General features: G+C 43.2%; 1 protein-coding gene across 2 annotated transcripts in view; it reads right to left on the bottom strand.

The window, feature by feature from the left end:
• The window catches only part of LOC115153446 (CUB and sushi domain-containing protein 1), a 537637-nt gene that overhangs the window by 288416 nt on the left and 223235 nt on the right, over nt 1-25986 (bottom strand). For both annotated transcript variants that reach the window (XM_029698898.1, XM_029698899.1), the window contains exon 3: nt 9071-9183. In XM_029698898.1, the coding sequence (XP_029554758.1) occupies nt 9071-9183 (113 nt within the window). The remainder of the gene's footprint in view (nt 1-9070; nt 9184-25986) is intronic.

Genomic DNA, 25986 nt, shown 5'->3' with positions numbered 1-25986 from the left:
GTGCCAATACATTCAAACTGCTTTCAGTCATTTATCAAACGTTTCTAGTCTATATTTTAAGTTGATCAATGTCCCCAATTCCTCATATTTTATACAGTATACCCTCTCCATACTATTTATTTGTTGATGAGACACGAATCACTCCAGTAAACAATACTATACAGTATATACCATTAAATGTGTCACAGGCTGGGTTAATAAGCTGTGGGAATTATTTTGACAAAGACTAAGCAAGACAGATTGCATTACGAGTGGAAACAACAACCCTGATACCTGGCAACTAGACTGGCTTTGCAGGTTGGCTTTCCTCATGAGGAATCATATGGATGGACTGTTGTCATGACGTTGCCTTGTTGGTGAGGTTTATGACCCCCATAAATACCTTTCCCCCTTTCCTCTCTCTCTACTCTACCGATTTGACCCTTGGAAAGCCCTTTGTTAACATAGAGAGAGTATGGTAACATCAAAAGGGTGGGGAAAGGAACCATATTTCGGTAATCCAACCAGCTGAAAATATTCATTGGTACTTAAAGAATATGATGTCAGATCAGTTGTCGTCTGAGACATTATTACTGATGATAGGATGACATAAACTGTATCTTGGAAAGTCTACACATTCTAGTTATCAGATCCACATGGAATTGTTGTGCAATTTAAATGTTTAAATATGAAACTATTTGAGAAAAGATTAAATGTAATTTTAGCTTCTAAATGAGAGAATTGGTTTTCATAAGTGAACTAGGCTCAACTCAGTGGCCCCACTCAAGTGAACAGACATTGGTTGTGAACTATGAAACACACCCTTCTCTTCCCTACTACAAAAGCCCCTTTCGCATTGTGTTCCCGAGGACGTGAGGACTGCTGTCCATACGTTAAAAGGGCTAATATCAACTACAGAACTAAGCCAGCCTCAGCATGAGCTCTGGTTGCAAACGGTTGAACAACAATAACCTAAAGAAATTAGCATCGTGTTCCCGGTGACGTGAGGACTGCTGTCCATATATTAAAAAGGGCAAATTTCAACGTGGAGGTAGTGCTCGACACACCGGAAGGATGAATTTCGACTATACCAGCCAGAATATAGTTTGAGCGTATAGTATGGCAACCTGGTATGAACTTTGAACTCATATTCACTAAAGAAGTGATACCTCCTAGCCGTTGAGTTAGCAGCAGCAGCTGTAAACGTGGGCTAGGAAAGGACAGACAAGGTATCTATTCTACCACACGACGACGGTACAACAACGTATCCACTTTACCACCAGACATTCTTCAGAGGACAAGAGATCCCTGCTGGGCAACTCAGCCTTCCATCTTCGACCAATCTATCGAAGCGCAGCTCAGAGTAAATATTTCTTGCATTTTCCTTTTCCAAATGGGCGGTTATTTAGAATGCATAAGATTCTGTATTTACGATAGCATAGCTTCACGAGGTCCGATAGCGACCCAAACCTTTTGTTCCTCAGTCTTCCCGCTGTCACGATCACTGTCCTCGAACTCCCTGTCGTAAATAAGCCAAGACGCAGCGTGCCGGTAATTCCACATACTTTATTGAAGGAAAACCGAACAAAACAATAAACAGGTAAAACAGAAAGAAACGTGACGCTCTGGGGCTGCTCAAAGGCAGCTGCACAAAAACAAGATCCCACAACTCAAGGAGGGAAAAAGGGCTGCCTAAGTATGGTTCCCAATCAGAGATAACAATAGACAGCTGCCTCTGATTGGAAACCATACCTGGCCAAAACATAGAAACAAAATACATAGAATGCCCACCCCATATCACACCCTGACCTAACTAAACAGAGAAAAACGGCTCTTTCAGGTCAAGGCCTGACACACGCGCTTTCATTCAAACCCAACCCCCTTTTCTTTGTGTAACCAGCCGTCATATCGGTTCCGCCCTCCAGGGACGTTTTCTTGTATGACATAATTAGTAATCAATGTATGATCCATCCGGTCTATATGTAATTCTGTGTGATTATTTAGGTATTTAGTAAATAAATAATTAAACCAAATTTTGTATTCCTGATTCAACTTGTTAGCCAGGTTTCGTGAAGATAACCAAGAATTCTATGACGTTCAGATGAGACTGAATAAGGTGATGATTAATAATTGACTGCTATTGAGGTAAAAGATTACCAGGTCTTTCAGAGTTTATTTTGAAGATAACAGCTCTATAAACATTATTTTGTGGTGCCCCGACTTTCTAGTTAATTACATTTACATGATTAGTTTAATCAGGTAATATTAATTACAGAGAAATGATTTTATAGAATAGCTTGTCATATCACTTAATCCGGCATAGCAAAGACACACACTGTTAATTATGAAAGGGTGTCACACCCTGATCTGTTTCACCTGTCCTTGTACATGTCTCCACCCCCCTCCAAGTGTTGCCCATCTTCCCCATTCTCCCCTGGGTACTTTTACCTGTGTTTTCTGTCTGTCTGTGCGAGTTCGTTTTGTTCCTCAAACCTACCAGCATTTTCCCCCTTGCGCCTGCCTTGTCTAGGGATTATAGATGTCACAGTTTGAACATGAAGGACAAAAAAATATACACTCATATAACATTGATTCATTTAATTAAATGTTTCTGGATTGTCTCTGTAAGCACTGTATCAATTTATGGGACACTGTAGTGCCATATGTGTGTTATTCCTTGATAAAGGGCCATGATTCAAGGACTCTATCCAGCTACCCTGCCAGTTCAGGTCTCTGACATCTGGACAGCGTAAGAGACCTTAGACCTTTGACATGTATAGATTAACTGAAAAGAAATTGGATACACATTTAACTGGAAAACAATATATTTTCAAATTGGCCAAAAGCAGCCTTATACCTTGACAGTGACACTGGCCTTAAGTTCCTGGTCATTTCATTTCTAATTCACATTAACTTCTCAAGTTAAAAAGTTGGAGCCATTTGAATGAGTCAGCAGAAAATAGTTCAGTTACAGTTTCAAGGAGGCGTCCCTCTCCTTTTTTATGCAAAGTGCTGCTTCAATCTACTTTTCTATTTTTTACAACGCTTCAGTCTAAAATGTGGACAAGGTGTTAGAGCTGTGCTCACAGAGCGGAGCCAAGTCTTCTTTACACCTGCTGAATATGAAATGTCTATGGTCCCAGGCCACTGAGCCTTGAAGGTTTTTACTCTGACCCATGCTGATCTGTCATGGCCTCTACGGATAAGTGAGCCAATGAGGGTCACTGTTGAGTGAGCTAGGGAGTAAGACATGTTTTACATTTAACATCTCAGTGTATTCACACAAAGCAGAACACAAGTCTATGAGCTCAGAACTAGAGTGCTTTAAGTTCTGCAATTTCGGCAATGGATTTTGTGACATTTACTTGTGTAACAGTGTTGCTTCCGTCCCTCTCATTGCCCCAACCTGGGCTCAAACCACGGAACCTCTGAACACATCAACAACTGCCTCTCATGAAGCACCATTACCTAGCGCTCCACAAAAACAACTACTTCAAAGTCTCTGAGTGAGTGATGTCAGCGATTGAAACGCTACTAGCGAGCACAGCCAACTAGCTAGCCATTTCACACCGGTTACACTTGTGTACTTTACATTATTGCAACGTGGAGAGAGACAATCTGAACATAGCCACTGCATTATTGGTTATGGTATCAAATTAAAGATCCACAAAGAAGTATATAGAAGTGAAATGCTTTTTTCAGATGTTACAAATCCTTTTGACTTGTGGAGTTGACAAAAGCAGCTCCCTTAGGGTGGTGGCCCAGATAGGAGGATAATCAGAATCAGTGTAAATGTGCAAGGAGATTTTCAGCAACAACTAAAAACATGAACTCTAAGAGGCATCTTGGATTTTATTGGATATGTAAGGCACTTTGTCTTGGAGTTTGTCCTGTCGATATAAAGATCTGTCATTAAAACCACAAACATTCAGCGCTGATTGATCTGAATATCAATGTCGATCTCCCCCTCATACTGTAAATACCAATACATTCACACAATCTGAGTGAATGTGTTCATACATTTTACTTTTTAGTTGTGTAAACATATAAAACTCTCCACATATTGGAAAGTATCTGGGCAATAAGCATTTAGATATAAAACTGACTGGAAGTTATTGACAAACCTAACCAATCTTTACTTGTAAAGGTGTGGAATTGTAGATAAACATCGTATGGCTAGCTCCAAAGCTGGTGTGTGTTAAATATGCACATGTATCTTCAAGCTATTCAACATAACCGGTGTGCACTTTGCTTTAAATCATTCAAATGACTTCTGTCACATAATTTAGCTATTCATGGGATTAGCTCACCTCACACTACAGGCCATCACATATGTCCAAGCCATAATTTTATTGCACAGGTGACAGTCTATCATCCTTTGAATGCTCTGCAGCACCTGATTATTGCATCTTGGGCTTTTTTCTAAATGAAATATGATTATGGCTCTAAATGAAGCTGTTGCAATATAAACACCCATGAGGAATAGAATCCCCATATAAGGTACATAACAAATATATGCAGCTCAGCACAAATGTAAGCACTATACATACGATGCAGGAGTAAACATCTTCCTAGAGGAAATAGTGAACAAATTTCCATTTTAATGTCATGGGAAATTCCCTTATATACTGAACAAAAATATAAATGCAACATCCAACAGTTTTCAATGATTTTACTGAGTTACAGTTCATATAAGGAAATAAGTCAATTTAAATAAATTCATTAGGCCCTAATATATGGATTTCACATGACTGGGAATACAGATATGCATCTGTTGGTCACAGAAACCTTAAAAACAAGTAAGGGCGTGGATCAGAAAACCAATCAGTATCTGGTGTGACCACTATTTTCCTCATGCAGTACGACACATCTCCTTCGCATAGAGTTGATCAGGCTGTTGATTGTGGCCTGTGGAATGTTGCTGGATATTGGCGGGAACTGTCATACATGTCGATCCAGAGCATTCCAAACATTCTCAATGGGTGACATGTCTGGTGAGTATCAAGGCCATGGATGAACTGGGACTTTTCAGCTTTCAGGAATTGTGTACAGATCCTTGCGACATGAGGCTGTGCATTATTATGCTGAAAAATAAGGTGAATGCAGCAGATGAATGGCACGACAATGGGCCTCAGGATCTCGTCATGGTATCTCTGTGCTTTCAAATTGCCATCGATAAAATGCAATTATATTTTTTGTCCGTAGCTTTTGCCTGCCCATAACATAAACCCACCACCACGATGGTGCACTCTGTTCATAACTTTGACATCAGCAAACCACTCACCCACACAACGCCATACATGTGGTCTGCGGTTGTGAGGCCAGTTGGATGTACTACCAAATCCTGTAAAACAACTTTGGAGGCGGCTTATGGTAGAGAAATTAACATGAAATTCTTTGGCAACAGCTCTGGTGGACATGCATGCTGTCAGCATGCCAATTGCACGCACCCTCAAAACTTGAGACATCTGTGGCATTGTGTTGTGTGACAAAACTGCAGATTTTACACTGGTCTTTTAATGTCCCCAGCACAAGGTGCACCTGTGTAATGATCATGCTGTTTAATCAGCTTCTTGATTTTCCACACCTGTTAGGTGGATGGATTATCTTGGCAAAGGAAAATGCTCACTGACAGGGATGTAAACACATTTTTGTTTTAGAGAAATAAGCTTTTTGTGCATATTTAAAACGTCTGGGATCTTTTATTTCAGCTCATGAAACATGGGACAAACACTTTACATGTTGTGTTTATGTCTTTGCTCAGTGTAAGATCCTGTTGAGAATTAATCCCATGTGAAAATTGCTGGACTGAAATAATGATTAATACTTAACATGGTGGAATGGGGCAAAGAATGCTGAGTGTTTGACTCTTGTTCAGAGGAATCTGAAACCAACAAAAAAAGATGTGTGATTGTGTACCTAAGCTTAACTGCTGCAGCACATCCCACTTTTTCATGCCTCCAAAAATGCACAGATTTACTCACACCGCACACCAGTGCATTCACATGCATACAGTGCTAACTGCAAAGCAACATGATGGTTTGTTAAAGGCTTTACCTTTTGGCAGTTTAACATAAGATTAACACTTTGATACAATTTTGTACAATTTTCTTGTTATTTAAAACATGAGCTATATGCATCCTCTGCTGGTTGGTTGTATTCTCCCTTATTTAGTTGTTTTTTAATTCTATTTTATCTCAGATAATATTTCCATCAAATAATATTCAGATATGTCTTACGGTTGATTTTAAAATATCTTCATGTTGCGCTGTGCAAGAAAGTTAAAGATATCCCTTAATAAGAGACTCGAAAGGAATGATTAAAAGTGGCACAGGGATTTAAATCCTTCCAGTTTGCCAACTTTAATGCTTTGAAGATGGCATCTTGGTGCTTGCAGTTAGTACTATGGGGAGCAATACCTGCAACAAATCGTAAAGAGGCGTTGGTTGTTCATGGGCACTTTCTCTGTACAATCTAGTACAGCTTGTTTCACACCTGGGTGGCTCCCATGCATTTTCTCAAAATAATGTGTTCAAAGGTCCTTTGAGGAAAGTTACTATTTTTCCATTGATCTAATATGAGAGACGCCACTTCTAAGATTATTGTTGTTACTCTTCTTGGATTGTAATTGAACACACTTTAAGTGTGTGTCCCCATAGAGCCTTATGACTGAAAGGCTGAATAAAATAGCATATTTGCATGCTACCATAGATCTCTAAAAGATATGTTTCATTGTTTCATAAAACATAGTAGCCCAATTATTTCATATAAAGCTGATTCTTGGCGTAAAGCACTATTCTGAATATTCAAGACTTGGTTAAATATCAGTTGGACTCTCATCCTACTTGATGGACCATGCTCCATTTGAAGTTTTCACTATATGTTGGAACAGCACCCTGCTGGAGTTGTCCATTATCTGCTGCAGGATTTTGTACTTGTCATTTTTTTTTAAATCTTTCCAATAAAGGTCTAAAGAAATATACTTAATTAAATATTAGTGACAATGATTGAATTAAAATAGGATCACTAAGAGGCAATATTGGTTTTTATAATAATAATATGCTTATTTGTCTTTTTGTCTTTTTGCTCTCAATTAGCTTCCTCAACAGTAAACCAATTTGCAAACATAGCTATTTCTGATTCCTGAGAGCATCTGTGGAGGTAAATACGCTGCTAGGTTATTTATCCATCTCGCACACTGCTGTGCCAATCAAGACAGGCAAATAGATTAGCTACAATTAGTCAAGTGTAATGGCCCATAAATCACAATCTAGGGGCTGCTGGGAAAACCTGCAGGTTGCAGAGTTGAATAACATCATATCTCAATCTCAACTGCAATAAACTGAAAATGAAAAAAAAACAATGCTACCAAAGGAAACGTTGTTACCATCAATACTATTAACACTCTAGGGGTCCAGCAACACCCTTCATCATAACAATAGTTGTGACACTTTTATCAATGAAATCCTGGCCTGTATCAAAATTCTCTAAAATCCCAGACAACATCTGCAGTCAATTTCATTTAGACTCCAATGGTTACGTGGAAAATCAATCTTTGTCGGCTTAAATGGAGCCCATTCAGACAACCAGACAAAACACCCTTATTAAACGCCATTACCCTGATGGATTAGCTATTCATGTTCTGAGTGGCCAGCCACTAACGCATAATAAAAGAAGATGTGACATTTTCCTAGAATGCAAAAGTGACAATTCTTTTTCTATGTGGATGAATAAAACACATGTAGAGAGAAGACAATATAACGCAATATTGCCAACCTTATTCATGCTGTAACATACAACTAAGATATCAGGAGAAAGTGTTCTGATACAGCCAACATTAGATAAGCCCATCATTGTTCATTCTTTCTTATCACTCAAAGCAAGAACTAGCGCCCGCTACACACATAAAAGGTATTGTCACAACCAGGAACAAGTGTTGTTGCCAAATGAGACTGATATTGCGTTAGAAAACATTTAGGGAATTGAGTTTTGGTATCCCCTCACAACCATGTAGCACTAACACAACTCTGAATCACTAGGGATGAAAATGTTCCGGGGAAAAAAAACAAAGAAAAAAAGCATGCTCATCTTTAGAAAGGTTTACGAGCAAAGTGCCATGCTCGTGCATCATTCATAGCCTAGGCCCCAGTGTCTCAAGAGGTCTCATGAAGTTTGCTACAGTGTATGCCATCCTGAGAGATGTTTCCTACAAGGGGGGCGAGTTGACACTCTAGTGATATTTAGACTTCATGGAAAATAAATGACATGCAGTATTGTCCTGGCTGGGTCAAAGTGATTTGTGCTGTTTACTTTATAAAACACACTATACAGTTTTGTAATGACCTTAGTTTGATACAGTTGACCTGAACTCCCTTGAAATACCACAGCTATCAACCACAGGTTTAATAATGCGAAAAATGCCAAAATAACGTAAATGGGAACATGTACTAAGCAGATAACAACTACAGCATTAGCCACATCTCTCTGCACACAGCTTAAACAGTAACCAATTGAGGTCCTGAAGAGGTCCATGTTAAAGGAAAACTCCACCCAAGAACTATCTTTGTTTTTTTGTTTCATTAGTCCATTGTCGATATAGTCCCAAAATGTTTTGCGTGTCAGCAATCAAGTTTTAAAGATACATAACTTTCAAAATAAAGAAATACAACCGTTATGATGCGGTATGCTAAATGTATCATACCGGCTGTAAAAACAAATACCAAAAGATCGTTTTGGGGTGGAATTGTCCTTTAAGTGAACTCTACTTAGCAGTGTTTATTCATATGAAATATAATATGCAGATTTTCAGACACAGATTCATGAATTACCCTATAATACAAAAATAACAGTCATTTATATTTTATATTCAGAATTTGTGGCCCATGAGGGAATCAAAGAAACTACTCTGGTGATGCAAGTACAATCCACTGTCAACTTAACCAATGAAATCAATATATAGTAGAGAAACAAGTCAATAGTAAGACAATTGCCATTTTGCTAACACAAATAGGTTTAGTATTTTTAAACCCTATAATATATCAATCCAGCCAGACTTTTAATTGGAGAAACATGCAATAATAATAGGTCTCACCTTCATATATTGCTTTAAATCCTTGTGCACTCACAGCAAAATCTGTTGTGAACCAAAGGGCCATTATTGACCCTGTGCTCACAATAGGCGACGGCAACATGAAGCCAGATAACCTGCGAAGAGAGAGAAATGTTACACAACATCTAGTCATTGTTATCAAATATTTAAGTACTTCACATTATTGTTAGTGGCCCCAATTTTGTACTGTGCTTTTGTCTCAGATTTTAAGTTTTCAGAGAAAGGACGTAAAAGTAAAATGCTTTACACCCAGCAGAAAAGGAAATGACATCAGGCACACAATAACAAGCATGGCAAGGAACAAGAACAGAAGGACCATCGCATTGCTAGACTGCCTCAAGGACCCAGGAACAAAGAACCAGGGTATGCCTTCACTAGGATCTAACACTAACACATTCTGGTGTCAGAGCACATAGATAAGATAGTGTCACATGGACAGAGTGCAGCTCACAGAAACAGTGCAGATGTGACACAGAAATAAACCCAACTGATTTTCCCTGTACGCCTACATCGCTAGTGTCCACATTCAATTATAGATAAAGCTCCCCAAAATGTGTATCGCTGCGTGATGTGCACTCACAACTTTCTATTTCCTAAAGCCAGTTCAGACGGACCAGATTCTACTGCCAAAATGTCAGTCAATTAGGTGTGAATGCTAAACCAGAGTCAGGCAGCATCTTGTTGACCTGTTAATGCACAAGACAATCAGAGCATGAGGCTGCCAAAGATAAGTAAAGTGAATGTTCTGCAGCTAATGTCGATATTTTCTAATGTAGCTAAATTCTAACAATCAAAAAACTGTTACTGAACAGAGTACCAATCAAATGCAGAATTTTTACTGGATAATAAAGGCATTATTGTTAATTTGTTACAATAGCGTTTATGTTCAAACACCTAGTAACCAATTATATGAATATTAATATCAATATTTTGCCGTTAAACAAGCTAACTAGTTAGCCTATAATCTTGTTTCAACTTATCAAGCAAAGAGTTGTAAAGTCTGTAAAAAAATGTGGTAATAAAGCACTGATCCATTAGGTCTATCCAATAATAATTTCAAAGAAGGAGGCTTTTAATCCTTTCTCAATGACACCCTTACTAAAGGCTGATATGAATCATATTAGTCACTGAAATCAAACGCTTACTATAGATATTTCCTACACTCTTAGAAAATAGGATAACAGTTTTTGGTTCCAGGTAGAACTATTTTGGGTTCCATATAGAACCATCTGTGGAAAGGGCTCTATGTGGAACTCAAAAGGGTTCTACCTGAAACCAAAAAGGGTTCTTCAACGGTTTCTCCTATGGGGAGATAGCTCCTTTTTTTCTAAGAGTGTAGCCACCAATGGCATTCCTATACTGTACTACTACTGGAGCATGTTCCCAGAATGATGTATGCGCTTCTTGTTTGCAGTAGAGTATCTATCTGCCTGGCAGGTCTTTAATCAATCATTCATTTTCCGCTGTTGTTATGTCCAGTGATTTTCCCACTTACTTTTGTTCAACAAGCCATTTTGTGTTAATTTAATTTCAAATTTGAGCAGCGCGTGAATCTTTCATTCTGTGTTGGTACAGGAGACAACTGCACTGAATAATTTATTTCTCCCCACCCTCCACACACACACACATACACACACACCTATTTATATCCAGTGGATGAAGTGGCTTGCTTGGGCACAAAAACAAATAACTGCCGCTGTAATGTTTACCACTAATAGTTTGATTCACTCACCTGTGAGAGATATTGTATTTTTTTCCACAAAAAAAATAATGGTATACCCTCAGTGTATTATTACTGTTAGCTTCTGTTAGCTCACCATTGGCTGTCCACACACTGGGTATTACCGAGTAAATAGATTGTCAGGATATATGTCATAATCTCTTAAATGCCACGCTAATTAATATACACTGTGCAGTGAGCCACCCATTCTTCATGGGCCTGTCACTAATCCAAACGATCTACCTAATCCAGACACAGGTGTCAGCGCAGAAACATGTTTCAAGCATATGCACACGGAGGACAGATGAAAACATGGCCTAAAGAAACGAAGGTGCTAAACTGTTTACACTGAGGATAATTGTGTGGACATTTGAGATGTCCCTGTGAAAACCTCTGGCAATAACATTGGTTTCAGTCAGCTTTCATGCTATTGTATATTAAGGCTATTGTTACCTTATCTATGTATAATCCACAGAAAATATCTGTGTATTCTGCCACCAATATATGTATGTCCTTATATCATATTGACAACATTATTGTAGAAAAGGCCCATGGAGTTGGTGGAAGAATCCTTTAATTTATGGACACCTGCTCAGGTGGGCCAGGGGCGCTTTAATTAGGTCAGGTGAAAATGTCCGACAGGTCTCAACTCATTAAAAGGAGGAAATCGCCATCGCCCGATCTCGCTGCTTTCTCTTCCTTATCTCCGTCTAATCCAGAAGTTCTGTGCGTCCATGAATCCACGTAAATCCACTGAATCTGTTACCTTTCATCTGAACTATCTGTTGCAATCGGGAGAGCGGGCCATCAGTTATTGTTTATAGTTATTACCGCAGAGCGTGGCTTGGAGCGCACGCTTCAAACCTATTATGTAATGTAAATGGTCAATGATCACGGCCCTACAGATCATCACATGCCAATTATGCCATCGATATATGGTTAATATGTAATGAAATTACATGTACATATGAAGACAAACTTGAAAGGGTAAAATATGAAACGTCATTGTTTGCTGAACTGATCCATTCTGATATCAAACTGATGGAGATTATAGATTGAATAACCGATCACTGATTGAATTATTTGTATTAGTCTTCTCATGATTATGATGAATAGTTACGAGCCTAAATGACTCAAGGATGATTCCTATTGACTTCTTATTGAACTGAATTACCTAATTATGTTAATAATGAATGATTGTTATGATTTGATCTTTGTGATTATGAATTTGATTGGATACATGTTATTCTGTTTCCTTTGTTATGCAGCACAGACTACCCAGTAAATATACCACTTTATGGTTAAAGGAATTCCTGCCTCAGTCTCCTCCATTCCTCTGTCACCTGACACATGACCACCTGTTCACCCTCACTGTCAGTCATCCTACCTGTCCAGCTACCCACACAGATTCCACTAATCTTTCAACTATTGCTTAAAATAAAGGGATACAGCCCCAAACAGCTTCAACTTGCCGAAACACCATCTTAAATACACCCTTTGTTCAATGAGAATGGGCTCCTTATCCTTGCTTGACATTGAATTATTGTTTGGTTTAACTCTCAGTTCCTCTTGAAAAATCACTTGGAAAGTTGTCTAAGAGTCAAAATGTATGAAATAAGTGGTTTCTCCGTCACCTCAAAGACGAGACCCTTGAGTAAACGTAGCTCTTGTTCACAGATGAAAACTCCTGATTGACAGCTGCACTGACAACAGCTCTGAAAACAGAATTCCTTTTGACACTGCCATGGCCACATCACCATACTTTGGAAGCACACAATTAATTAGATGGTGATTGTTGTTATATTGATAATCCTTGAATAAACACACCGGAACTGAGGACTAGAAGGAAATAATATTCAGGGTATTCTCTTTAGTTTTTCAATCAGTTAAAATGGAGAAGGGGAATAGCGAAAAAATCAGAGTAATGATAATAGCAAGACTAATGCCAGGGTCGGGTCACAGAGACTGTATTAGTGGTTAGTGTTCAACTGTTACTCAATTTCAAATGGAAGAGTGGCAGGTTGCAAACAATGTGAGGGTTTTCTCAGAATCAACAGACTGTTAGATCATGGCATAACAGCACCTCTGCAATTAGAGACAGTTATGAGTGTGAGGACTTAGATTCATGTTGTCAGCTTTTAGCTCTTGGGGAATAACTTAGCCATCAAGTACAAAACCCAAGTACAACAAATACATTGCTAACATTCACAAAGGGCTAATTGACCTGTCTGAATGGAATTCTTAGAGCCTGGATACTGTACAGCACAGCCAACTAATGTGTATACATACCATTGTTGACCAATACCATTGTTGGATAGATTGTGTTAATAAATACAACCATCTTTATGGCTAGGATTTGAACTTTGGCTTCTAAATTGTCAGTTTGGGACTTTTTGAGTGCATGCATGTTTGCAGTTTGCAAAGAGATGCCTGATTGTTATTGAAAAATTATATTGTCAGTAAGTTCCCAGACCAGTCAGAGGCTTTTATTAGAGTCCATAACAGAGCTAGGCTGTGGAGTTGTTATGGTGCTGCTACTCTTTCAAGGGTGTCAGCACAGTGTGCATTAGCTCAGAGAGAACATGGGACTTAGCTCCATTTCCAATGACTCCAAGGTCTTTGGAGTAACTGTAGGCCTATCTGTTTACTGACAGACGATTCATCCACCTTGACTTCTATCCCTCCCTTTTAACGATCATTTCTATAGTATTTTCAGAAGTATAGCAATAGGTTCTTCACAGACGATGGAGTGTCCTTTTTTTATGAAAACCTTTTTTTGTTATAAACCTATACATAACTTTAAAAGTTTAGGGTTTTTATGTAATCTCTATTGATCACTGTGACAATTCATCTTTAAAGGCAAATTGGTACAGAAGTCCAAAGATCATACATCCTGGCTTTTCTCTATAGGTTCAGATTGTTGAGCTGAATAATTTTAATTTGCTTGATCTGGAGCTTAATTGCAATGTACCTCAATGGACTCCAAGCAAAAGAACAACGCTTTGTGTGGAATAAAGGCAGGAAGCTCTGAAATTGCCTTTATATTCTGTGAAGAGGGTTCCTGGAAATGAGAGATATGTGCATAATTTCACTGGTGAACACTGATTGTGAGATTAGGTGAACTGATCTTTGAATGTCTGCCTTACAAGTCATCAATGGGGCCAGTGTGCACCCATACAAAGCTGCCATCAGTTTAGTTAAGAGAGATCTCATGTTCGTGGTTGGGTATATGTGCAGATTGATTCAGTGTATGTGCTCATTTGCATGCACAGTTGATTGCGTTACTGTTCGACTGTGAATCTGTCACGACTCCTACCGTAGGTAGCTCCCTCTACTGTTCGGGTGGCGCTCGGCGGTCGTTGTCGCCGGCCTACTAGCTGCCACTGATTCCCTTTTCCCCCTTTCCGTTTATTGTGTGCACCTGTTTTTGGTTTGGGCTGATTAGCTGGGCAATTTTAGCCAGGAGGCCCGCCTGCTCTGTGTGCGGGATTATTTGATCTGTCTGTAGCTTGTGATTGCACGCTCATTGTATTTTGAGGTGCGAGTGCGTATTTTGCGCCGACCTGTTCTGTCCCATGTGTTTGGGCACTTTGGTTTTGTGTGCGCCCTAGTTCGCTGTTAGGGCGGCTTGTGTTTGTGTTTTGGCCTCCTCTCTCCACCTCCGGCTCCTCCGACTAAGCCGCCTCCTCCCCCCCCTTCATCCGGCTCTGGCGCGCTTCGTCTTGTGCTCCCGAGGGAGTATGATGGAGCGGCGGCTGGGTGCCAGGGATTTCTGCTCCAGCTCGAGCTGTACCTGGCCACCGTGAGACCTACTCCCTCGGGAGAGGAGAGTGTGAGTGCCCTCGTTTCCTGCCTGATGGGCCGAGCTCTGGAGTGGGCCAACGCAGTCTGGAATGGTCAGGACTCGGCAAGGGATCACTACCCAGAGTTCACCTGCCGCTTTAGGGCTGTATTCGACCACCCTCCGGAGGGAGGAGCGGCGGGTGAGCGGCTATTCCACCTCAGGCAGCAGACGAGGAGCGCGCAGGACTTCGCGCTGGAGTTCCGAACCTTGGCTGCTGGGGCGGGGTGGAACGACAGGGCCCTGATAGACCATTACCGGTGTAGTCTCCGGAAGGACGTCCGCAGGGAGCTAGCGTGTCGGGACACCGCTCTCTCTCTTGACGAGCTCATCGACATGTCGATTCGACTGGACAATCTGCTGGCTGCCCGCGGGCGTTCTGAAAGGGTCCTGTCTGTTCCACCTCCGTGCACTCCCGCCCCTATTCCTATGGAGTTAGGGGGGTCTGTGCCGAGGGGTACCGGAGGAGGTGGCTCCTCCTGCACCAGCTGTGGTCGGAGAGGACACACGGCCGACCGGTGCTGGAGGAGTCGAGAGGGCAGGCAGAACACTTCTCGGTCACCCCAGGTGAGACAGCACCAAACTCACCCAGAACCCCTTGTCGGTCACATGTTCGTTGTAATAGTTTTTTCTGATTTTTTCCCCTCTTCCCAGCATAGGGCGCTAGTCGATTCATGCGCAGCTGGGTACTTTATGGATCGCGGACTCGCCATTAAGCTGGGTATTCCGCTAGTGCCGATAGATCCCCCCCTTCCCCGTGCACTGCCTAGATAGCCGGCCATTAGGGTCAGAGTTGGTCAGGGAGGCCACGGTTCCACTGGACATGGTAACACAGGGGAATCATAAGGAGCAGATAAGTCTCTTCCTTATCGACTCACCTGGGTTTCCGGTGGTGCTGGGGGTTCCCTGGCTGGCTAGTCACAATCCCCGGTTTTCGTGGAGACAGGGGGTTCTCCAGGGGTGGTCAGAGGAGTGTTCAGGGAGGTGTATAGGAGTTTCCATCGGTGCCACGTCGGTGGAGAGTCCAGACCAGGTTTCCACTGTGCGCATTCCCCCTGAATACGCCGATTTGGCGATCGCTTTCTGTAAGAAGAGGGTGACCAAATTACCACCTCTTCGACAGGGGGATTGTGCGATAGATCTCCAGGTAAACACTGCGCTTCCCAAGAGTCACGTGTACCCTTTGTCACAGGAGGAGACGTTGGCTATGGAGACATATGTCACGGAATCTCTGAGACAGGGGTACATTCGGCCCTCCATTTCACCCGTCTCCTCAAGTTTCTTTTTTGTGAAGAAAAAGGAGGGAGGTCTGCGTCCGTGAATTGATTACAGAGGTCTAAATGCTATTACGGTGGGGTTTAGTTACCCGCTACCTCTCATCGCTACGGCGGTGGAATCATTTCACGGAGCAAGGTTCTTCACAAAACTGGACCTCAGGAGCGCGTATAACCTGGTGCGTATTAAGGATGGAGACGAGTGGAAAACCGCATTTAGTACCACATCGGGCCATTGTGTGTACCTCGTCATGCCGTATGGGTTAAAGAATGCTCCAGTCGTGTTTCAATCCTTTGTAGACGAGATTCTCAGGGACCTGCACGGGCAGGGCGTGGTTGTCTATATCGATGATATTCTGATATATTCCGCCACCCGCGCCGCGCATGTGTCTCTGGTGCGCAAGGTGCTTGGGAGACTGCTGGAGCATGACCTATACGTCAAGGCTGAGAAGTGTGTGTTCTCCAAACGAGCCGTCTCCTTCCTGGGTTATCGCATTTCCACCACGGGGGTGGTGATGGAGTGTGACCGCGTTGTCGTGCGTAATTGGCCGACTCCAACCACGGTGAAGGAGGTGCAGCGGTTCTTAGAGTTTGCCAATTACTACCGGAGGTTTATCCGGGGTTTTGGCCAGGTAGCGGCTCCCATTACCTCACTGCTGAAGGGGGGGCCGGTGTATTTACGGTGGTCGACTGAGGCAGACAGAGCCTTCAAGAGGTTGAAGGCGCTGTTCACCGATGCACCCATGTTGGCACACCCAGACCCCTCTCTAGCTTTTATATTGGAGGTGGACGCATCCAAGGCTGGGGTGAGTGCCGTGCTATCACAGCGCTCGGGTACGCCACCTAAACTCCGCCCCTGCGCTTTCTTTTCGAAGAAGCTCGGTCCGGCGGAACGTAACTATGATGTGGGGGACCGGGAGTTGTTAGCGGTTGTAAAAGCCCTGAAGGTGTGGAGACATTGGCTTGAGGGGGCTAAGCACCCCTTTCTCATCTGGACCGACCATCGGAACCTGGACTATATCCAGGCAGCCAGGAGACTGAATCCACGTCAGGCAAGGTGGGCCATGTTCTTCACCCGATTCAGGTTTACTATTTCCTATAGACCGGGCTCCCTGAACACGAAGGCCGACGCGCTGTCCCGTCTCTATGACACAGAGGACCGGCCCATCGATCCGACTCCCATCATTCCAGCTTCTAGGCTGTTGGCACCGGTGGTATGGGAGGTGGACTCGGACATCGAGCGGGCGTTAAGGGTGGAACCTGCACCTTCACAGTGTCCCACGGGTCGCTTGTACGTGCCGCTTGGTGTTTGGGAACAATTGATTCGGTGGGCCCACACTCTACCCTCTTCGGGTCATCCTGGTGTGGCGAGGACAGTGAGGGGTCTCAGGGGGAAGTACTGGTGGCCCACCTTGGCTAAGGACGTTAGGGACTACGTCTCTTCCTGTTCGGTATGCGCCCAGAGTAAGGCTCCTAGGCACCTATCGAGAGGGAAGTTACAGCCCCTCCCCGTTCCACAACGGCCATGGTCTCACCTGTCAGTGGACTTCCTGACCGACCTCCCCCCGTCTCAGGGGAACACTACGGTCCTGGTGGTTGTGGATCGGTTTTCTAAGTCCTGCCGTCTCCTCCCGTTGCCCGGTCTCCCTACGGCCCTACAGACTGCGGAGGCCCTATTTACCCACGTCTAGGTCATTGTCTCTGATTGAGGGTCCCAGTTCACGTCCAGGGTATGGAAGGCGTTCATGGAACATCTGGGGGTCTCGGTCAGCTTGACCCCTCGGTTATCACCCCGAGAGTAATGGGCAAGCAGAGAGGGTGAACCAGGAGGTGGGCAGGTTTTTGCGGTCGTATTGCCAGGACCGGCCAGGGGAGTGGGCAGGTACATCCCATGGGCAGAGTTGGCCCAGAACTCACTCCGTCACTCCTCTACTAATCTATCACCCTTTCAGTGTGTTTCGGGTTACCAACCAGTCCTGGCACCATGGCACCAGAGTCAGACCGAGGCTCCTGCGGTGGAGGAGTGGGTGCAGCGCTCCAAGGAGACCTGGAGAGCCATCCAGGAATCCCTGACCACCACCGCAGTGAGGCCCCCGTGTTCGTACCGGGGGACAGGGTCTGGCTCTCAACCCGGAACCTGCCCCTCCGCTTGCCCTGCCGGAAGCTGGGGCCGCAGTGTGTAGGGCCCTTCAAAGCCCTGAGGAGGATAAACGAGGTGTGTTATAGGTTACAACTCCCTTCCTATTACCGTATTAACCCCTCGTTTCATGTGTCTCTCCTCAGGCCGGTGGTAGCTGGTCCCCTGCAGGAAGGTGAGGTGCCGGAGGTCCCTCCGCCCCCTCTGGACATCGGGGGGTCCCTGGCATACACCATACGGGCCATTCTGGACTCGAGACGCCGGGTGAGGGGCCTGCAGTACCTCGTGGACTGGGAGGGGTACGGCCCGGAGGAGAGGTGCTGGGTACCGGTGGAGGACGTCTTGGACCCATCCCTGTTGAGGGATTTCCATCGCTCCACCCGGATCGCCCTGCGCCTCGCCCTCCGGGTCGCCCTCGAGGCCGGTGTCGGCGCGCTGCGGGAGCCACGCGTCGGGGGGGATACTGTCACGACTCCTACCGTAGGTAGCTCCCTCTCCTGTTCGGTTGGCGCTCGGCGGTCGTCGTCGCTGGCCTACTAGCTGCCACTGATTCCCTTTTCCCCCTTTCCGTTTATTGTGTGCACCTGTTTTTGGTTTGGGCTGATTAGCTGGGCAATTTTAGCCAGGAGGCCCGTCTGCTCTGTGTGCGGGATTATTTGATCTGTGTGTAGCTTGTGATTGCATGCTCATTGTATTTTGAGGTGTGAGTACGTATTTTGTGCCGACCTGTTCTGTCTCATGTGTTTGGGCACTTTGGTTTTGTGTGCGCCCTAGTTCACTGTTGGGGCGGCTTGTGTTTTGCCGTTGTGTGTTATTAAAAAACACTACCCTGCATTCTCTGCTTCCTGCTCCTGACTCTGCACCCACTACGCCCAAGCGTTACAGAATCGAGTCTGGCTAGTGATGAGACTTAGCCTAAGAGCTAAGTAACTACAGGGGTATACTACACCACCACAAACAAAGTAAAAATACAAATATCGAGAGAAACAGGGGAAAGGAAGTGTTGATTCTGTCTTTTATTGACAATAGGTCAGTCTGTCACACAACTTGTCCAATGAGACCAACCACTGTACTCGTCTGCTACTGATTCTTAACAAGACACAACTGTACATTTGGGAAGGAAGTGCTCTTTCACACCGAGAATGGGTGATTGATTGTTGAAAGATTTTTCAAATAGCTTACTGTGAGGAACTACAGTTTTAATATATTATCATTCGCAATGGATGTTAAAAAAGCACTTTCCTATATTTCCACGCAGCAGGCCAGGTAGTTATGCATGCTCAGGTGTGCACGCTCTCTCAACATACATTATTATCTATTTTAATATATCCATTGAATACACCATCACAAAAAAATCCATTATTAATTTGTTTTAGGCAGATCCGAATAAAACATAAGTTTAATTATGTTACTGGTCTGTGCAGCCTACTGTATACGGCTGCGCCATGCACATTAAATCAATAGTTATTTTGTTCATTAAACAGACAAGACACAATTTGGCTACCCTGATCACAGTCAACACACATATTTTATAGTAGGCTAAGAATATAATGAAATATAATTACTAATAATGTCACGGTTGTCGTTGTGTAGAGACGACCAAGGCGCAGCGGGTTGCGTGCTCATCATTATAATTTATTAAATAAATGTGAACACGGAAAACAAAGAACGACAAACCAACAGTTTTACAGGCTGAATACTAGCAGTGCAAAATCAACTACCCACAAATCCCCTGGTGAAAACACGCAACTAATATATGACTCCCAATCAGGAACAACGACGTACAGCTAAGTCTAAGTCATCTTCTTTTGTGTTTCAATACCCTCAAACTGCAAGGTGTTTGGAAACAACACTAGACAAAACAAGCAATAACTATGTTTGAACGCTATATATACAAAAGCATGTGGACACCCCTTCTAATTAGTGGATTCGGCTATTTTAGCCACACCCGTTGCTGACAGGTGTATAAAATCGAGCACACAGCCATGCAATCGCTATAGACAAACATTGGCAGTAGAATGGCCTTACCGAAGAGCTCAGTGACTTTCAACGTGGCACCGTCATAGGATGCCACCTTTCCAACAAGTGAGTTAGTCAAATTTCTTCCCTGCTAGAGCTGCCCTGGTCAACTGTTAGTGCTGTTACTGTGAAGTGGAAACATCTAGAAGCAACAACAGCTCAGCCATGAAGTGGTAGGCCACACAAGCTCACAGAATGGGACCACCGAGTGCAGAAGCTCGTATCTGTCCTTGGTTGTGACAGTCACTACCAAGTTCCAAACTGCCTCTGGAAGCAACATCAGCACAAGAACTGTTTGTCGGGAGCTTCATGAAATGGGTCTCCATGGCCAAGCAGCCGCACACAAGCCTAAGATCACCATGTACAATGCCAAGCATGGGCTAGAGTGGTGTAAAGCTCTGGAGCAGTAGAAACGTGTTCTTTGGAGTGATGTATCATGCTTCACGATCTGGCAGTCCGACAGACGCATCTGGGTTTGGCAGATGCCAGGAGAAACGCTACCTGCCCCAATGCATAATGCCAAGGAATAATTGCCTGGGGCTGTTTTTCATGGTTCGGTCTATGCCCCTTAGTTCCAGTGAAGGGAAATCTTAATGCTACAGCATTCAATGACATTCTAGACGATTCTGTGCTTCCAACTTTGTGGCAACAGTTTGGGGAAGGCCTTTCCTGTTTCAGCATGACAATGCCCCAGTGCACAAAGCGAGGTCCATACAGAAATGGTTTGTCGAGATCGGTGTGGAAGAATTTGACTGGCCTGCACAGAGCCCTGACCTCAACCGCATCGAACACCTTTGGGATGAATTGGAATGCAGACTATGAACCCAACCTAATTACTCAACATCAGTGCCCGACCTCACTAATGCACTTGTGGCAGAATGGAAGCAAGTCCCTGCAGCAATGTTCCAACATCTAGTGCAAAGCCTTCCCAGAAGAGTGGAGGGTGTTATAGCAGCAAAGGGGTGACCAATTCCACATAATGCCCATGATTTTGGAATGAGATGTTCGACAAGCAGGTGTCCACATACTTTTGGTCATGTAGTGTGTTTTGCCACACCATTGACTCAAGCAACTGTCTTAGAAATACACCCCAATATATATAGTATAGTGAATCATGAAATGGACACCAGCTCTACCATTTGTCATCCTGCAAAAAGGTGAGCACGTTATTGGAGCCCACCAACGGTGTAGTCAAAATATATTGGTATATCCATCACATGGCTCAGTAAGCCTTGGCTTTCCTTGACTCACAGTACAACTGCATCAATCATAGGAGTCAAACACAGACTCTGTTCTGTTACAGAATTCAATTCCCTGACAGTGGTACTCTCTGCAACCCCCGCAGCACTTTTGCACAGAATTCAGGTGACTGAACCGTGACTTCTGATCCATACGTATACAAAGGCATACACTACATGGAACCCAAAAGTGTTCTTCAAACGGTTCTCCTATGGGAACAGCCGAAGAACCCTTTTAGGTTCTAGATAGCACCTTTTTTTCCGAAGAGTGTAATAGTGTGCTATCTTGGATGTTTGTTTTTCCATGATGAGCATGATTGATAACAAGACCTTTAGCATATAGAAAAGCATCATTAAAATTGTTAAAGTAAAGTGGTGTGAGTTTGTGGCTTATCAACACTCCCAACACGTTCAGCATAGCATACATTAGGGTAGAATAACCAAACATGTTTTTAGTGTTTTTATCAAATGATAAGAAACACTAAGCCTATAAGTGACTAAAATACAAAGTCACTGCAGGTGACTAAATACAAAGTACTACAGGCGACTAAATACAAAGCACTAAAACAATGCCTGTCTGTCTGCATTGTCTGTTTTTATAATCTAGTGCTCCAAGCAATTTTCACTCAAATCTAAAGTAGGGAAGGAGAATGTTCACATTATGGCACCCCTCACACACTACCTGAAAAATATCTGAAATAGTCTCTGTGGGGATAAAATGCATTATTTGACAAACCAAATGATTTTAAAAACAATGTCGTAAACTGTAGACTATAGTGTACTATGGTCGAAATACATTAGTATTTCTATATTTCTATAATATAGTATTCACTGTAATGTTTTTGCGGACTTTAATGTAGTATTCACTGTAGTGTTTTTGCTGACATGACTGTAGTATACTATAGATATTTACTGTAGTGTTTTTGCGGACATGACTGTAGTATATGATAGTATTTACTGTAGTTTTTTGCATACATGACTGTACAGTGGTTGCAACACTAAAAGTTTTGTGATTATGCTGTGGGATTTAGAGGTAATTTGTGGTTTAGTACGGTACCCTGCGTCACCACTTCATTGACCAGCGCAAGGGGTAGATAGAGCACTGATTTTGCTTTTGTGTCTTACTGTGTCTCTAACTGATAATGAATGGGTGATATAAACCTAAATAGAAACGGATAATTGTGCACGACTTCAGTATTACTTACTAAAACTGTTGTTACACTAAGGTTTTTATTATTTTATTTTGTTAGGATTATTTTGATCTTACTGTAGTACTGTAGGCCACTCCCGACCGGTCACATTGTACAGTGTCTGAGTGGTGCAATGTTCTAAGACACTGCATAGCAGTGCAAGCTGTGTTGCTACCGATGCTGGTTCAATACCCGTGCCGGCCTCGACTGGGAGACCCATGGGATGACTATAGGTTTATGGATTCTCTCCCTCTAAAAACAGAAATAAATCATTCTAAATAACAAACTGGCTTTATTTACAAATTAGTAACAATGTCTCACCCCATGTTCAAGAATGGCCTTTTTCCTCGCTCATTTTATGTTATTTGAATACAAAATCATCTCCAAAATATTGTTATGTTTTAAACAAAACCATTTATTATTATTATTAATTTATAATTATATAAAAGCCCTTTGGATATTCTCACAGATACGTTATTAACCCTGTTATTAGCAAGACAATATATACTGCTCAAAAAAATAAAGGGAACACTTAAACGACACATCCTAGATCTGAATGAAAGAAATAATCTTATTAAATACTTTTTTCTTTACATAGTTGAATGTGCTGACAACAAAATCACACAAAAATAATCAATGGAAATCCAATTTATCAACCCATGGAGGTCTGGATTTGGAGTCACACTCAAAATTAAAGTGGAAAACCACACTACAGGCTGATCCAACTTTGATGTAATGTCCTTAAAACAAGTCAAAATGAGGCTCAGTAGTGTGTGTGGCCTCCACGTGCCTGTATGACCTCCCTACAACGCCTGGGCATGCTCCTGATGAGGTGGTGGATGGTCTCCTGAGGGATCTCCTCCCAGACCTGGACTAAAGCATCCGCCAACTCCTGGACAGTCTGTGGTGCAACGTGGCGTTGGTGGATGGAGCGAGACATGATGTCCCAGATGTGCTCAATTGGATTCAGGTCTGGGGAACGGGCGGGCCAGTCCATAGCATCAATGCCTTCCTCTTGCAGGAACTGCTGACACACTCCAGCCACATGAGGTCTAGCATTGTCTTGCATTAGGAGGAACCCAGGGCCAACCGCACCAGCATATGGTCTCACAAGGGGTCTGAGGATCTCATCTCGGTACCTAATGGCAGTCAGGCTACCTCTGGCGAGCACATGGAGGGCTGTGCGGCCCCCCAAAGAAATGCCACCCCACACCATGACTGACCCACCGCCAAACCGGTCATGCTGGAGGATGTTGCAGGCAGTAGAACGTTCTCCACGGCGTCTCCAGACTCTGTCACGTCTGTCACGTGCTCAGTGTGAACCTGCTTTCATCTGTGAAGAGCACAGGGCGCCAGTGGCGAATTTGCCAATCTTGGTGTTCTCTGGCAAATGCCAAACGTCCTGCACGGTGTTGGGCTGTAAGCACAACCCCCACCTGTGGACGTCGGGCCCTCATACCACCCTCATGGAGTCTGTTTCTGACCGTTTCAGCAGACACATGCACATTTGTGGCCTGCTGTAGGTCATTTTGCAGGGCTCTGGCAGTGCTTCTCCTGCTCCTCCTTGCACAAAGGCGGAGGTAGAGGTCCTGCTGCTGGGTTGTTGCCCTCCTACGGCCTCCTCCACGTCTCCTGATGTACTGGCCTGTCTCCTGGTAGCGCCTCCATGCTCTGGACACTACGCTGACAGACACAGCAAACCTTCTTGCCACAGCTCACATTGATGTGCCATCCTGGATGAGCTGCACTCCCTGAGCCACTTGTGTGGGTTGTAGACTCCGTCTCATGCTACCACTAGAGTGAAAGCACCGCCAGCATTCAAAAGTGACCAAAACATCAGCCAGGAAGCATAGGAACTGAGAAGTGGTCTGTGGTCCCCTCCTGCAGAACCACTCCTTTATTGGGGGTGTCTTGCTAATTGCCTATAATTTCCACCTATTGTCTATTCCATTTGCACAACAGCATGTGAAATGTATTGTCAATCAGTGTTGCTTCCTAAGTGGACAGTTTGATTTCACAGAAGTGTGATTGACTTGGAGTTACATTGTGTTGTTTAAGTGTTCCCTTTATTTTTTTGAGCAGTGTATATTGGTCATATTGGTCATGGCTCCCAAGTGGCGCACAATGGGATTGCCTTGCAATTCTCCAGCTGTATCCACTGAAAGCGCGCTAAGTTCAAGGCACGAGGGCAGGGGGCATGGGATGGGCCACAGAGCTGCGCACAGAAGACGGACCTAGCCCATGGGGGAGGGGGGTGGACCCCCACCCCGCCACACTGGGTAGCACAGAGGAACAATTTAAGGGGCATTGCACTAATAATGGTGCTGACTAGGGAAACGTTCCCGCTGTTCTGTTCTTAGTGCCAGTCTGCACGTTCAAACTAAAACAACGTAACTAATAATGGCATCTTTATGCTTTCGTTAATAAAATAATTATTTTATACTCTTTCAAAATACTCTTTCAAAATGGCAATGTTTATTTAGTTATGGATCCATAATGAATTACTATGGGAATAAATATCACTGAACTACAGAAATATTGGAACAAAGTTGTCTAATGAAGGTAAACAAATTGTTGCTTACTGGAAAATACTCTTTCAAACACACACGGTCACGTTGTACAGAGCCATTACAGCTAGTAGCAGGTAGCTGGACAATAGACTTGCCTAGAAGGAGGGTAGGAGGAGAATTCTATCGTCAAATGTATTTCTAAGTTAGGTTGGCTGTATCACAACCGGCCGTGATTGGTTGCAATTTCAGTCTAATCCACCAGAAAAGACAAAACAAATAATACCACAAAAATTATAGGGCGGTGCACAATTGGCCCAGCATTTCTCTCCCTAAATGTTTTGGCCTTTACAAATATTATTTTGGCCTTTATTCAGATTACAATCTCTCACTTTCATTTTTTTGAAAACTAAATTACCTCCAAAATATGATTATATATGATCAAGTTGATGGCACGGTTATATAGCCGGCACCTACATAAAACTGAGTGACTCCCTCATTCATAGCTTTGGATCAAAATAAATAAGTACCAACATTCTTTCTGATAGTCTTTAATAAATAAATATTTTGGTTATCCTGACCTGGACACCATGTACATTATCATAATGGGCTATTAGCAGGACGATATATATTTACCAACACCTCTCTGTATTTTGATAATTTGTGGATGGGGGCTCCCGCAGTGCAAACAGATGCAGGTTCGATACCCGTGCCGGCCGCCACCGGGAGACCCATGAGGCGGCTTTCGGTTTTAGGATAGGATTTGAAGCAATAGCCTACAACTATTTTAGCACCGTTTCGCGCTGCTCTGAGACAAGCATGGGGACTGGTCTTGATAAATCAGTGAGATTTTTATTTTCACTGAATCTCCGTTTGGGTATTGGTTAGACTACAATTATACAATTAGGGTGTAGAAATGTTATGCTCTTAGTGCCCGCACAACACAGGGATTCTTAGCTAAATAGTCAAGTA

This window comes from Salmo trutta, chromosome 18 (assembly GCF_901001165.1).
Source record: "Salmo trutta chromosome 18, fSalTru1.1, whole genome shotgun sequence".
NCBI lineage: Eukaryota > Metazoa > Chordata > Actinopteri > Salmoniformes > Salmonidae > Salmo > Salmo trutta.
Note: the sequence above shows the minus strand (reverse complement) of the source record. Positions and strands in the feature narration are given on the sequence as shown.